Source organism: Phacochoerus africanus, chromosome 2 (genome assembly GCF_016906955.1).
Source record: "Phacochoerus africanus isolate WHEZ1 chromosome 2, ROS_Pafr_v1, whole genome shotgun sequence".
NCBI classification, from domain to species: domain Eukaryota; kingdom Metazoa; phylum Chordata; class Mammalia; order Artiodactyla; family Suidae; genus Phacochoerus; species Phacochoerus africanus.
The window spans coordinates 226,025,700-226,041,998 of NC_062545.1; the positions used below are offsets into that span (position 1 = coordinate 226,025,700).

Genomic DNA, 16,299 nt, shown 5'->3' on the forward strand with positions numbered 1-16,299 from the left:
GGATTTGGCTTGGAAACTCCAACCAACCCCTAGGAACTCATAGCCAACAGGGCCTTCTTGGCACACTGACCTTGAGGCCTGAGTTCTTGCGCATCCGGAGCCGACCCATCCACATGTCTGTGAGCAACATCTGGCTGCACGTGTGTGCGATGAAGTCACGGTGCTTGGCAGCCACCGCAAGCTGCAGGCATGTGGCATTGCTCCAGTTCTTGAGCTCATATGTCAGCAGTTTCATGGCCAGCTGCTCATCCTGCTTGTAGGACTGGTCCAGGAGCTCCACAGCCAGCTGGCCAAAGTCCCTGAAGGAGAGAATGTGAGGATCTGTCTTTTGGCCATCCTGGAGATTTGTATGACAGAAGTGGGGTGCCACTGCCAAGCCACAAAGGGTGGTTGCTATGTGGTCTAGTTGTTTCTTTTGGGGTCTTATGATCATCTGGCCAGTGCTCACTAAGCATTTACTGTGTGCCAGATACCTTGTTCAGAACTGCAGGTGTAAATCAAATGAGGCACGATCCCTCTACTAAAGGCCCCCCAACGCAAGGCATATGGATGAGAGAGGCAGACCCAGAAAATCAGAGTAGTATGTCTTCCTAATTGTGACAGACTTCAGTCATAGCTGAGCCTTGTCAACCATAAGTGTGTGATCTTGGATAAGTTACTTAAGTTCTCAGAGTCTCATATTTTCCTTCAGGTGTAAAATATGCCCCAAAAGGGGACCCAACTCTTGGAGCAGTTGAGAGGAGAAATGAAATCTATGTATCTGCATGGACCTCTGTATCGATAACTGTTTTTGTGTCCACCCTCTGAATGCACGTACCATTGGGGTGATACCGCCTTCCCTTAAAGTATGGTGTAGCTCAACCAGTACTTGGGGCCCATCTTCCCTTTCTTTTCCATGACCACCCCACTTGTGGGGCTGCCCAACCTGGAGTTGTGGTTCAGCTCTTGGGAGATGTCATCGACCATGTCGTTCTCGGAAGCCTCGTGAGCCATGGCTTTGCAGAGCTTACAGGCCACCAGGGCCTTGGCCATGGCCTCCTCCCCGTGCTGCCAGAAGAACAGGGCCATCTTCTGCCGTTTCATCAGGACGGCCCACACCATCAGCTCGTGGAAAGGGAAAGGGAAGTGGTTGATCTCAGGGTCATCCAGGTCAATGTCCACCTCTTCTTCACGCTTTTTGGTTGTCTTTCTTCCTCGCCTCAAGGGAACATCATCCTGTAATTTGAGGGAAAAGAACAGAAACGGAGTTAGAAACGAATCCATTCAATCCAGTAAATAGTTACTGTATATCTACTACTGGCCTAGCTCTGAGAAATGAACTATCCTATCCCAGCTCCTATTCTGAAAGAACTCAGAAGCTTATATATGCCTAACTTTACTTATTTATTTTTTTTCTTTTTGGCCATGCCTGTGGCATGAGGCAGTTTCAGAGCCAGGGATTGAACTCATGACATAGTAGTGATCCAAGTGGCAGCAGCAACAATGCCAGATCCTTAACCCACTGAGCCACAAGGGAACAAGCTTATCTTTAAAACAAGTTATAATAAATACATAAGCACAGTCCTATGGCAACATGTCAGTGTTTTACTTTAGTTTAAAAAAAGTATTTTTTTTTTGGCCACATCTGCTGCATGTGGAAGTTCCTGGGCCAGGGATCAAACCCATGCCACAGTACCAACCCTATCTACTGCAGTGACAACACCAAATCCTTAATCCATTGATACAAGAGAATTCCTAAAAAAAGTATTTTTAAATTTTTGTTGTTGTTGTTGTTCATTTTCTGCCTCTGCATATAAGGTTATTTGTACCTTGTGATAGACAGCACTACCCTTTCAGCTGAAGAAACAAGGACACCCTATATTCTCATTTGCATGTACATGACAATAACCATATGAACAAAAGATGGAAGCAGATAATCTATCCCAAGTTTCTGCATACTTCATTAGATACATTTGTGAAGTATTTCTGGCCTTTGGCTCTGTTGCCACTTGTAAACATCCACGAGCAGATTTCATTTACTAGAATTTATAGGCTTTCTTGGTTTTCAAGAAATAGGATTTATTTTCTTGTTTGCAATATTAACCTCATGATAGAATTTTTAAAGCTATTGTGACTTGCCCCCTTGACACTGGGAAAAATTTTACTTTCTTATTTTATTTATTTATTTATTTTGTCTTTTTGCCATTTCTTGGGCCACTCCCGCGGCATATGGAGGTTCCCAGGCTAGGGGTCTAATCGGAGCTGTAGCTGCCAGCCTACGCCATAGCCACAGAAACTCGGGATCCGAGCCGTGTCTGCAACCTACACCACAGCTCACAGCAACACCGGATCGTTAACCCACTGAGCAAGGGCAGGGACCGAACCCGCAACCTCATGGTTCCTAGTTGAATTCGTTAACCACTGCGCCATGACGGGAACTCCTACTTTCTTATTTTAGAATCACGTACTAAGCTCTACCCCTGGAATGAATATATATATATACACACACACACATTTATATATATATAAATATAAATATTTATATATACAAATATATTAAAATAAAAACATATAAATATATATATTTAAATGTGTAATATTGAGAATAAATAATTGACACTAAAAATTTGAGCAAATACTTACCTCCATTCCCAGCAGTTTCAAGGCTTTGGGCTGTTTAAAAAAAAATGTTATGCACAAAGTTAGATCTTTTTTTTCATAGAGGTAAGAGAAGAATCCTACTGTGCCTTAAATAAATCTATTGTACCATGTAACATTTATCCATTTCACTAGATAAAATACCACAAAGGGCCAGAAATTCCAAGAGAATGAGGGATTTAGTTATTTTGGTTGAATTACAGAAAACGAGGAAACCAGAGAGGCATGATGAGACTGCCTAAAGGTAGAAACTGCAGGTTTATAATCTCTTTTGTGGACCAAGATTTCTTCCATTTTCCTAAAACCATCCTGCTTGGCTAACATCTCTGTGACATAAAGCACTTGAGTGAACAATGAAATATTCCAACTAGGATGTGTTTCTTAAGCCTCTAAAAGACCTCTATTATCTACAGACTTGGGATATTATTCAGAAATACTCTCTCTTGAGTTGCTTCATGCTGGCTGTCTCTCCTTGCAGCTGTCCAGTAGAGCAAGGGTGAGTGTGGCCAGAGAGGCACGTGCTGATGGCAAACACACTCAATGATTTAGAGAGTGCGAGCACACACAGTAGCACCAATGGTCCTGCTGGTAAGATGCAAAACAAGCCCCCACCATGAAGGAAGAGAAGGCAACTCAACAAATTGCAGAACTTGATGGAACTCATATAGATCAAAAGCTTTTGCGGGGGGGGGGGGGTGTCCTCATTTATTTATTTTTTATTTTTGCTTTTTAGGGCCGCACCTGCAGCATATGGAAGTTCCCAGGCTAGGGGTCCAATCAGAGCTGTTGCTGCAGGCCTACGCCACAGCCACAGCAACGCTGAATCCAAGCCGCATCTGCGACCTACGCTACAGCTCAAGGCAACGCCAGATCCTTAACCCACTGAGCAAGGCCAGGGATCAAACCCGAAACCTCATGGTTCCTAGTCGGATTAGTTTCCCATCATTTTTAACGGCCAAGTCCCAAAACCTTGAAAACTGCTGAGGCAGATAGTAAGATTGATTTGAATATAATTCCTATTTTCTGATCATTAAGGTTCACTCTCAGTGACAGTTTCTGCCTTGAATTGGACCTAGTGAGAAAAAAGACTCGTAACAGTCAGTACCGTGTCCCCCGCCTTTTTTCTCTTTTAAACAGATTTGATGGCAGAGGGAAAAAGAGCTGGGTCCCTTGTCTTCTCATTTCATCTCCCCTTTGGGGACAACAAAGCCACACCCCAAATGTACCGCATCCTAGTACACCCTGGAGTCCAGGAAATGGAATTTGCTGCCAGTCTCACCCTTTTGGGGCCAAAGAGATTGTGGTAGAGTGTCCGGAAGCGCTTGCGTGTGTAGTTGCAGCGATAAGCCCCTCCCATCAGGTACTCAATCACCAGGCCGATGTCAATCAGGCTGATTCTGTAGTCTGGGGGCAGGTTCCCCTATCAGGGAAAAATGGAAAAAATACACAAATCCAAAAGACAGCATGGTTTACTAGGGATTCTATTCTATGTGTTCTGTAACTATTTTAGAGTAAAAATAATGATGATAATAATAGTAATTTAAAAAGAAACATATGAATGTATTATTATGCTGGTTAATCAATTCACCTTAAAATAGATCCAACCGAAACCTGGATATTCTCGCTTGGAAAGAAGACATAGGTTAAATAAGAAGATGCAGTAATCGTCGGCAATAACAGAAAATCAAATATTTATTCAAGTCTTCAGCTGGGGAGAAAAAAACACCAGTGTAGCAGAAAGAAACACAAGGCTAGACATGGCAAAATGATACCACTCCCAGCTACTAGGAACTATGTTCCCCAGATGCTTCCCCACCCCAGACCCCCTCACTGCTCTGCCTCTGACCCAGTCCTATTGCCCTCCTCTTGCTGATCATTGATTTCCTCACACTCACTAAACGAAGACTCCTTCCAGAAGATAATTGTTATTACCAGGGGCTGCTTTTGGGTGAAATATGCTTGGGGCTCAAATCTTCTTTGCCCAAAACTTTAACAACTAAAACAGTTAAAAACAAAAACCAAAACCTGGCACTTTTTAGTAAAAGGAGAGCAAGATGGATGTCATGGCAAAGTCCTCTATGAACATTCTTTGTGTTTAAAGAGAAAGGGGGGTGCAATAAGAAAAGAAAGTTTATCAATATTTATTTTCTTAGAATGAAAGAGATTTTTCATATTTTTGTTCAAAGACTAGCGCTTAAAGCTAGTCTATGGTGTGAGGTTTAGCTGTTGCACATATAGATGCAAAAACAGAAGAGGTTTTTTATTATCATTATTATCTACTTATTTCTCCTTCAAAAGGGAGCTATACAGGGTTTGAGGAAAATCCTGGCTTTTTTAGGCCAAGGAAGAATTAGCTCTGTTTGTGAGAAATTCTGAGCTCACAGTGAGTTCCAAGGGCATCATTGATCAAATCTCACTGTCTGGTTTAGTTGCCTGATGCAGGAATGCGCTCTATACCATGCAGGGCTGGGGTACCATGCCATGTAGGGAGCCTAGCGCCCTGTGCTCTTAGGTACATTTTGGAGAAGCCTGAGGGCATCGTCCAGTTTGGGCTTTGTTTTTAATGGAGGATCCATCCAGGATGCTGTGCGAGTCTTCTGCCACTTCACAGAAGCTGCTCATAAGTGACAGTGGTAGTTTTCCAACATTGGTGGTATCAGAACCTCCCAGAAAACTTGGTGACAGTGTAAAGGTCTGGACCTTGTCCTACCTCAATATATGAGCCTCTATACACTTTATGAGCTGCTTTGTGAGGTGATTCTGATATGCTTCAAAGTTTGTTAAACTGCTGTTCTACTACGTTAAGGTTTAGGTGGGATTATACAGCAGAATCAGGAAATTCATAGTGTACTAAGATAAACATTGTCATTTAGAAATTAGCTTATGTAGCTTTATTAACTGAAGCTAGGTTTTCAACTATACTTACTCAGCATTCCTATGGTTAACAGCATCCATTTGAAAGGGATTCAGGGTTAGAGGCGGCCTAATGTATCCTATCATCAAACCCTGTAACTTCATTTCTTTTTCTTTTCTCCTTTTTTCTTCCCTCATCCCTCCTTTCTTGCTTGCTTTCTTTCTTCTTTCCTCACCTGTAGCATTTGAAGTTCCCAGGCAAGGGGTCAAATCGGAGCTGCAGCTGCTCGCCTGCAACACAGCCACAGCAATGCTGGATCCGAGCCACATCTGTGACCTACACCACAGCTTGTGGTAACACCGGATCCCCAACCTACTGACTGAGGCCAGGGATCAAACCTGCATCCTCACAGACAATATGCTGTGTTCTTAACCCACTAAGCTACAACAGGAACTCCCAACTTTGTATTTTTAATTGTTTTATTTATCTTTGTGTTCCCAGTGCCTCGTGTATGGTAGGCAGTCAAGACTTTTTTATTTATCTAATTATTTTTTTGGTCAAAAATGTGAATAAGGAGTGAAATTAATTGATGTGGCTGGAATCAAATCTCACTTTGGGACTTTTTAGTAATACGTTGACAACTAAGTAGCCAGGGTCTATGGGTCACCCTTTGCTGGGAAGCCTGACTTGAAATACATATCTGTATCCACTACATATTCTCAGCAGGTCAGAACAAGGGATAGCAGTTGAAGCACCAGCCCAAAGGTATGAGATCCCAGTGTTGCTTTTTAGACTCCTTGCTGTCCTTAGACTTACTTCCCAGCCCTGCCCATCAGGTTTTACCTTTCCCTTTTCTTGGGGCACAAGGCTGGCATGGAATCTAATTTGAGCTGGATGAACAGAATGGGACTGTGTGAGGGCAGTTTATATGCGGCCAAAGCACTTTGAGACACTAGGTCCTTCCTTCCTTGACCTTGGCCCATCAGAACTCTACCTGAGATCCATTACTTGAGCTGAATTTTCCCAGTCCCCCAAACAGTTCCCACTCTCCTCCCCACCTTTCTCAGAATTTTGAAATCTCCTTTGTTTGAAGATTATCTCTTTAGTCTAACTGAATCTGCAAGTTAAGCTGTCCTCAGGCTCTTGAGAAAGATCGATCTTCTGATTTCTTTAAATGGGAACTTAGAGAAATTTATTTTAATTTAGCAATATGTCAGGTATTGTCCTTTCCATAAACATTAAACTGAATCAAAAACTACTACCTGTGCAACCATTTTTTCTATTATTTTGGGCAGGTTAACAAGGCTGCAGTTTCTGTATTGTCTGGCTCTTACTAGATGGTTAGGCAAGGCCGTTATTTCAAGAGTGGAAGAGCCCCAGAGGGTGACATGCCTGGGTCAGCCTCATTTTCTATGCATTTGGCTCCTACAAGAATGACCTCCAGGCAAGGCTCACCCCATCTGTGCTATTTTCCTTGGCACTGTGAAGCCTACAGGGGAAAGAGCACTGGCTACGAGTCAGCTGCTCTGGACTCTGTCCACTCTTCACAAAGCAGCCACTTTCTCTTAAGGCCTCAGTTTTCTTCCTAGGAAAAGGGGATGAACACCAGGGTTACCATGGGGTCTGTAATGCTCAAGCACTAGGTTTCAGAAACATCTTCCAAAGTTTCATTGTGATGCTACTGAGCCACAATCACAGCAAGTCTATAACTTTGTGCCTATTTTTTCTTTTCTTTGTACTTATTTTAAAACTGCACCTGTGGCATATGGAAGTTTCCAGGCTGGGTTGAATCAGAGCTACAGCTACTGGCCTACACCACAGCCACAGCAACTCCAGATCCTTAACTCACAGAACAAGGCCAGGGATTGAACCCACATCCTCACAGATACTAAATCACGTTCTCAACCTGAGCCACAACAGGAGCTCCTGTACCTATTTTTATTTATTTATTTATTTGGGTCTTTTTAGGGCTGCCCTATGGCATATGCAGCTCCCCAGGCTAGGGGTCAAATCGGAGCAGTAGCTGCTGACCTACACCACAGCCACAGCAACGCAGGATCTGAGCCACTTCTGAGACCTACACCACAACCCACAGCAACGTCTGTTAACATTGAACAAAGCCAGGGTTCGAACCTGCATCCTCATGGATGCCAGTCAGATTCGTTTCCACTAAGCCACAACAGGAACTCCCTCCTGTGCCTATTTTTAATCTTGTAACAATTTTATAAATTTAAGATGTGGGTAATAATGAGCACAACACCTATGTATTTTCTTTTGAGAAATCTATGTGTGAACATCAGTTTGAATTCTAAGAACAAGATCAAGAAATCTAAAGACTAATAGCGAATAGTAATACTTATGCTTTTGAGGTGTCTGTAAAGTGTGGTTTATCGGGAAAGTGATAATAGCAAAATTCAAAATAAATAAAAATTTTAGAGGGGCAACACTTTTTGCCAATGTTTTGGAAACAATGGCAACATTGTTTTGCAAAATTTTATGCAAATTAATTAAGGGTTGATAGGCTTATATACTACCATAGAAGGTGCTGGAATCTTCTTTTCTTAGAAACTTCTTATGTAAGGAGTAACTTTGTATGATCTGGTCTAAAGCAGGAGAAAGGATCTGGTGACCATCTGGGTCACCCAACTTTGAGTGAGGGCCTGAAAGGAACGAGCCTGCATTCTATTTTACCACAAGGGGGGGATGGTCAGCTAAACAAAGCCAATGAGGGTTTCTCCAGCCCCAGCATTTGTCTGCCTGTTCTGTTTCATATGTGTAATAAGGCCAGGAAAAGGGATGGAGAGTAGATTGCAGGATTAGAGGATAAGGAGAGAATCAGATGCCCTTGTTGAAATGATATCAGGTAATGTGTTTGAACTTAGACTACATTGCATTTGCTGCTTCCCAGATGCTTTGGGGAGCTGAGGAATTAAGGGACATTCATTTTACAGTTTTTACTAGAAAGAACGGAAACCTCTGGGGAAGAAGAAATAGATTTCATGAAAGCAGGTACAATTTGGGTCTCCTGGGCTGACTGTACCTTGGGCAAACTCTGAGGGGTGACATTGGTGAATGTCTGAGGTGCTGGACTGAGTGTCTTGACTACCTGTGATCTACATATGCCACCAATGTGCAGAGAACAGCCAGCAACACGACCCCCACCCTCCACAGTGGAAATAAGCACTGGGATGAACTGTGGTCCTGCTCTCCCCCCATCTGACCTGGACAAATCAGCTCCTCTCTGTTCATTTGACCTGGACAGATCATCATCCCTTCAGTTCATGCTCTGAAACAAGGAAGTGCGGACACAGTTACTTCTAAGGTCCTATTTCTAAAGGTCCAGTTGTTTGATCACTACCTGGCAGGCTGCTCTTATTCCCCTGCTGCCAGATCGCTGGGCAAAGACCCCTGTCCAGAGCATCCAGAGCTGATGCAATTTCCTGTAATCCCCTGGAGTTTAGTTGGTGGAGATGCAGGCTTAGAGAGAAGTAAGGGTAAAGGGATAGAAAAGGATGGGGCTATGCTCAAAACATCCACCTCCTTTAGAAAAAGCAGAGAAATTTCCACCTCATATTCCAACAGGTAACGTCCAAAAACCTTCTGGAGGAGTCTTCTTTGCTTGGCTCCTTTTCAAATAGGTAGTCAATATACGGGCATAATATTCATTCTGCCTGCTATTTCTGTTATTCCTCACTCCCAATTACTTTGGTAACTGGTAAAGCCTGAAAACTTACTTCCCATTTCATGACTTACAGCACATAGCAAGCCACAGGATTCAAATAATTTGATCCACAGAGTAAAAGAGAGGCTTGGATCTATGGGTAAGTAAATTTGACAACTTGAAAACGTTATCTCCTTTTTTCATGCTATGAGTTACCACTCTGAAGGTAAATTTAAATCCATGCCACGCCTAAAGATATCTTTTAATTAAAAGAATAATTTAAATTCACTTATTAGACCTGTACTTCTAACTGCCCTCTGTTGTGCAGATGTCAGATCAGATTTCAACTGTTTAGGAAACTTTTTTTTCTTTGAAATTCAAAACAAGCCTTCAAAACAAGACTTTTCCTTTCTAAGGTCTGCAAGGTGTAAAATGATAGCTAGTGGTCAGATTTACCAATGCAGAGTGGGGAAAAGACTGTCCTGGTGAAAATTCATGGGAACAGAGGACATTTTTTCAGTGTTGGGCGTGGCAGTACACTGAGCAACCCATTTGCAAAATTTGAGAATGCTTTTGCAAATTTGTGAAGCAGCTGGAGTTACAAAAAAGTCCTCTCTTTCCCCCAAGTGCATCTGAAGTGCTTTTTCTTTAAAATTCTGTAAAGCTCTAGGTCTTGGTTCCCATAAAAATGAATTTTAAGTTAGAAATTCACCACTCTTTCCATATAAGACTCAGATATCACCCTCCTTTGGTGGGGAGGGATAATTCAGGCTCTCTGAAGTATTAGCACATTTAATTTAAGAAAGAACAACTACTACTTAAAAACACACAGAGGCACAAATTGAGCAGACAGTCAGCTACTAAAATGGCATGTTAGATTCCATGGAAAAGCAGACAGACTTAGGCCGCTCTGATTTAGTATGAGAGCATTGGTACGTCCAATGGATTTATGCATGAAAACGGTTCAGGGAACTGGGTTGGCTGGTATCATTTTAAATTTCTGATTGATGCTGAATAGTAATTTTACCTCATCGCTTCCCATGATATAAATAATTTGAGAGTCCGAAAATACCTTGGGAGCAATTCTCCATGTTCAGTTCTATTGGTTTCAAAGGAGAGTTGAACTTGGAGATGTCATGCTGGTTAACTTTATGATGGCCTCATAATTCCTAAATCCATTCTCTGTGTTCTCAAGGGTTAGTTACATTTAATTTTACAGATATGTTATCAAACAGTATGTTTACGGTCCAGAACTGTGTTTCTAACTTTTGAATAGCATTTATTTTGTACTGGGGCTTATCACAGACTGATTAATTTTTGCCTTAGATTAAATGAATTAATAGATACATAAAGTCCCATAATCATAAAGCACAAAACACATGCTAATTATTATGCTCACTAATTTTGAAAACTGTTCAAGCTGCCTGAGATTTTCTTAGCATTTTCAACCTAATTTTTGTAGATATTTGCATATCTTATTGGAAAAAATTGCTGGAAGTCATCTGGAACCATCTTAAGAAGATATACACCAATATTAATTTCTCATTCACTTCTTTAAAAAACACAAAAAAGCCCCTCATTTCCAGCTTCTTTCATCCAAACAACATAGACACTTCCGTTCCTTTGGACACCATTGTTATTCTTTCTTGCTCTCCAATAGTCAGACACTCACCTTTGTCAGAAAAATAAATGAAGTCTGCATTTCCTGCCTCTATTTCTTCCCAAGGGAAGAAACTAAACACAGACTTTCCTTTTTCCCCACCATATTGGCAGTCTCTTTTCCCAAGAAAAAGGATAAATCATTCCTAAGCCAGTACAGTACTATCCTGAGTGATTTATATTTTTCCTGCTACTAAATTAGTAAGTAAACAAATCCTTATATAACTATATTCTTGCTCTGGCATTTGAATCACATTTAAAAGAAAAATAAAACTGCTCCTAACTGATAGTCCTTCCTCCCACATTCTTACCATCCTGTCCTTTCTTGCTGGTCCATAACATTTTTGAGGTACGTCTCTGGCTAAGAAGTTAAAGAAACCCCTTACCTTAAAAATACTCTACATGTTTTCTAAATGTAAGCAGATGTAAGAGGCAGCTAATGGGATTTCAGAAAAAAGAAAATGATATTATTAAGTAGAGTTCTTCAAGGGAAAGAACCTATTAGGAAGTATCTTGATCATTAGTACTCAGTAAAATCTAACTGCAAAAATCCCTTTGAAAACCAGGCGAAATATTGAGAAACTGGGTAAGGGAGGTAGATGAAGGCTTGGATTGGCCAGTGGCTGGGATTGACCGACAGAGGCATAGCTCTCTCCTCAGAAAACCAAATAATTCCTTCAGTGACAAAGACTACATTAAGGTGAGGGGGTTAGTTTACTTATTATTTTAGAAAAACTCAAGACATTTTATTGAACATGAATAACAAGTGTCTTGGCAAAGAATACATGTTGAGTGCGTACATCAAATCTTCTGAGATCCCTCCCTCTGTTTATTTTCCAGGCAATTTCAAGCCAAGGTGAATTAAACAAAATAGGAAGATTTGAGGAAAAGAGAAAGGGGTTTGTAGACAGCAGATTGAAACGGGGCAAAACGTGGAAGGGTGTGGTCTTGGTAAAATGGTTGCTGGGTTGGATTAGGACATCTGTTTCCCTCGCTTTGACAGGACTACAGGCTTGACTTACTCACATGGACGAGAAATTTTTCAGTAAGGTTGTAGGAGGATAGGAGGAAAGTTCCCAAGGGCCAACAGAAGGAGGTTTAAGTTACTAGCAAAGGGCTAGCTAATTAATAGGTACATTATAAGTGGCCTCATAGGCTTTGCTTGGCCTTTTGAAGGAAAAATTAAAAAGTGGCTACAGGACACCCAAAGGGTAATTCTAGCAGATGAAAGAATTTGCACTCTTTTTTTTTTTTAACCTTATTTTGTAGCTTTCTCTGAGTATGTCTGATGGACTTAGGGAAAGAATTGCCGCAAATTGGTTGGATGGGCATACGTGTGTGTGTGAAGCGCGCACGCGCGCACGTGTGTGCACATGTATATGGGGTAGGGGAAGTGCCACCACCTATTTTATCCTTTGCAGTTAAGACATCACTTTCTGGGAACCCTGTTAAGGGATCAGAACCAAAGCTATCTCTAAAAGAGATTGTATGGGGCAAGAGAACCAGCACTTGGTTAACATTAAAGGTAACTTCCCCTCGCCTTATCCTTCTTATCTATAAATGGAAATAATACTATAAATGATAATAATATAATTACTCTATTTTATAGAACTTTTGAGAAGAGAAAATGAGCTTAAAACACATAGAAAGCTTAGTGTCACACACCTACTCAGCACTAATCCTAGGTACTATTACTTATTATTATTATTATTAAAGTATTTAAGTTCTAATCCTAGCTCCTTACTAACTACTCAATACAGTTCTTACCTCCTGTGCTTCAATCTCTCTCTCTGTTTTTTTTTTTTTTTTTTTTTTTTTTTTTAGTGGCATCGCCTGCAGCATATGGAAGTTTCCAGGCCTGGGACTGAATCCAAGCTGCAGCTTCGACCTACGCTGGATCCTTTAACCCACTGCACTGGGCTAGGGATCAAACCCACACTTACATAGTGATCCAAGCTGCTGCAGTCGGACTCTTAACCCACTGTGCCATGGTAGGAACTCCCAACCTCCTCATTTTTAAATTGGGAATAAATCTACTTTATCTAAACCAACTGGCTTTCCTCCTCCATCAAATTAGATGATGAATGTGAAAAAAAATCCGGAAAAAAAATAAAAGTATTAGCAGAAAGGAATATATAAACATGTTGTAGCCTCTGTTTCTCTGAGACTCTTTGAACTACACTTACTCTGTGTAATGCTAGAAGTGACAGTGATACACTGTACCAGGAGCTGGTGAAGAAAGATACCTTTCATGTCATGCAGACAGCATGGAAACCAGCTCCCCAAACAGTGAGGAGCACATGGAAAAATACAGGTAATGGCATAAATCCACACAGCATGGGAGAAAAGCCTAGAGTTTCACTATCCAAAAGCATTATGTCCAATGAAAGCATCTAAAACCACGGAGACTGGAGATAAACCGCAGCTGCAACATAAGCAGAGATGTCAGAGTTAAAAGGCACACACACACACTGCCCTGAAATGAGGAGGGTCTGGCAAGGACAGGAATACTCTGGCAGCTCATGCAAAACAGGCGCTTTCTAATCACAGGAAGCAGTCAAGACAGGGCCTCCGACCTGCAGTCGAGAGGGTTCTTACCTTTTTGACATCCCTGACCAAGTGGTACAATGTGTTTGAGGGCCCATGTCTCTGAAAATAATAAAGAAGAATCAAATGGTTTTGCTAGTCAGGGGCTCTCACTGGCAAGGCGAGAAGTATCTAGAAGGAAGGGTTCTGGCTGGTGGAAGGGCACTTCATTAAGATGAACCTTGTTCTAGCTGCTCAGTTGTACCTGTCTTTTCTAAAGAAACACACTGGCAAGTTTTTGGAATGTGGTTCCTCAAGAAAAAACGTTTGAGGTTTTAGGTTCAAACTTTGCAAAGGAGGCCATCAATTCCATTGACATCTGGGCCAGAACATCATTTAAGAGGTTAGTTGTGCAAGAGGGAGAGACAAAGGGGCCAGTTTATGATCTCAGAAGTACACTTTGACGCATTGCCAATCGCAACTCATTTATTACCCAGAATGAATGAGAAACTGACTAAAGCAGGGGTTGGCAGACTCTTTCTATAAATAGTCAGATAGTTAATGTCTTAGATTTTGTGGGCCACACCGTCTTTATTGCAGCTGTTCAACTCTGCCATTGTGCAAAAGATGTTTGTTTGCCTAAGGTAAGAATAAAGTGGTTTGTCATCCTGTTGTCTTTCAGGAATAGGAATTCCAGATAAAATACAGGATGCCTAGTTAAATTTGAATTCCAGAGAGATGACAATTTCTTTTTTGTTTGTTTTAAATTTCATGCATCTGATTAATTCTAATAAGAATGTTGAACTTTTTCCCCTTGTCATATTGCTGGCCTGTTTTGTATTTATGTATTTTTTTACATATCCAATTAAAATTTTTAAATGTAATCAAATCTTTTGATCTGTTGATTTACAACTTCTTTTGCTTTTAAGTTTTCTAATATTTTTAAATTGAGGTAAAATTATATGACATATAACAGTTTCAGGTGTACAATGTAGTGACAATATTTGTATATATGGAAAAATAATCATCACAATAAGTCTGTCTAATATCTGTCACCATACATATATAGTTCCCTAATTTTTTCTTGTGATCTGGACCGTAAAGATCTACTCTCTTGGTAACAATCAAATATGTGATATGATGCTATCAACTGTCATCACCATGATGTGCATTTCATCCCCACAACTTATTTATTTTCTAACTAGAAATTTGTACATTTTGACCAATAATAATGAATAATTTCAAATATAAGTATGTCCCATGAATATCTGAGACATACTTTTATACTAAAAATTACTTGTTTTTCTGAAATTCAAATCTAACTGGGCATTCTGTATTTTTGTTTGCTCTATCTGGAGACGCTCTATCTGGAGATCTCAAAAAGTGAGGGCAAATCCTTACGTACTGTTGGAACACATTCACAAATTGAGACAATTCCTGTGTACTGCCTCAGCTACCAGAGGCTTCACACAGAGACTCATCAGAACTCTTTTTCCACTGAGGGATGCAGTGTTGTGTAGGGGTTAAACACACAGACTCTGGGGTCAGAATGCCTGGCACCAACCCTGACCCTGATGTTCACTGGCTATGACCATGGGCAAGCTGCTTAACTGTGACTCAGTCTTAATATCTCTAAAATGAGGGTAATAAAACCACTTATCTGGTAGGATTGTTGTGAGGATTAAGTGATTAAATGTTTACAAAACTATTAAAACAGTACTTAGCATTCAATAAATGTTAGCTATTCCTATTATGGAGGGCATCCACTGTCCCAAATCCTTTCCAACAGAATACTCTGGGGAACAATTGGTTAGAGTTGACTGGAGTAATGAAGTTTACTGGCCTTTCTTGATCTATAACTGACCTACATACTTCCCAATTATTAGAATAAGCCACTCTACTCTCTTGATTCTCTGATTGATATGAAGGTCATTCAACTCTGTTCTTCCTTTATTTTACTGAAAACTTCATTATTCTTTCCCCCCAGATTTATTGAGACAAAATTGACATATAACATTATGTTAAGTTTAAGGTGTACAATATGATGATTTGATACTTGTATGTATAGTGAAATGTCTACCACAATGAGATTAGTTAACACATCCTTCACCTCATATAATTACCATTTTGTTGTTGTTATGGTGAGAACATTAAAGCTCTGATCTAGTAGTAATTTCCAAATATACAATATAATACTGTTGACTGTAGTTGCCATGCTGTACATTAATTCCTAAAACTATTCATCTTACAATTGAAAGTTTGTACCCTTTGGCTAACATCTCTCCATTTCCCCCACCCCTGAGCCCCCATTTTTTTGAGGAACGTCCATATTGTTATCTATATTTGGTTCACTTGTTTAATATTAGTTAACCATATATGCATGAGTTTTTTGCTTGGCTTCTGATTCTGCTACATGGGTCTATCTATGTGTCTGTTTTTATGCCAATACCATACTGTTTTGATTACCATAATTTTGTGATATAATTTCATTCTTCTTTCTCAAGACTGCTTTGGCTATTCAGGGTCTTTTGTGGCTTCATGCAAATTTTAGGATTGTTTTTCCTATCTTTGTGAGAGTGTCATCAAAATTTTGAGAGGGATTGTGCTAAATCTATTTATAGATGGCTTTAGGTAGTGTGGTCATTCTAACAATATTAGCATTTCTAATTCATGAACATGAGATACCTTTCCATTTATTTGTATCTTTATTATGTTGAGGTGTTTTACTTCAATGGCCAATTTGTTGAATTTTTACCACAAAAGGATGTTGAATTTTGTCAAATATATTTTGTGCATATTTTGATATAATCATATGATTTTTGCCTTTCATATTATTAATGTGATTTTTCACATTTATTAATTTGCATATATTGAAACATCATTGTATCTGGGGATGAATTCCACTTGATCATAGGGTATGATCTTTTTTAATGTGCTTCAATTTGGTTTCTCAGTACTTTGC

General features: G+C 40.2%; 1 protein-coding gene across 2 annotated transcripts in view; it reads right to left on the minus strand.

Annotated features, from left to right (window-relative positions):
* The window catches only part of TRPM3 (transient receptor potential cation channel subfamily M member 3), a 529,690-nt gene that overhangs the window by 76,838 nt on the left and 436,553 nt on the right, over positions 1-16,299 (minus strand). The window contains exons 13-18 of one of the 2 annotated variants that reach the window (XM_047767762.1): positions 13,410-13,460; positions 4,226-4,261; positions 3,917-4,057; positions 2,623-2,652; positions 926-1,215; positions 71-299 (exon numbers count right to left, since the gene is read on the minus strand). In XM_047767762.1, coding sequence (XP_047623718.1) covers positions 71-299; positions 926-1,215; positions 2,623-2,652; positions 3,917-4,057; positions 4,226-4,261; positions 13,410-13,460 — 777 coding nt within the window. The remainder of the gene's footprint in view (positions 1-70; positions 300-925; positions 1,216-2,622; positions 2,653-3,916; positions 4,058-4,225; positions 4,262-13,409; positions 13,461-16,299) is intronic. The other variant, XM_047767760.1, reaches the window with a different exon arrangement.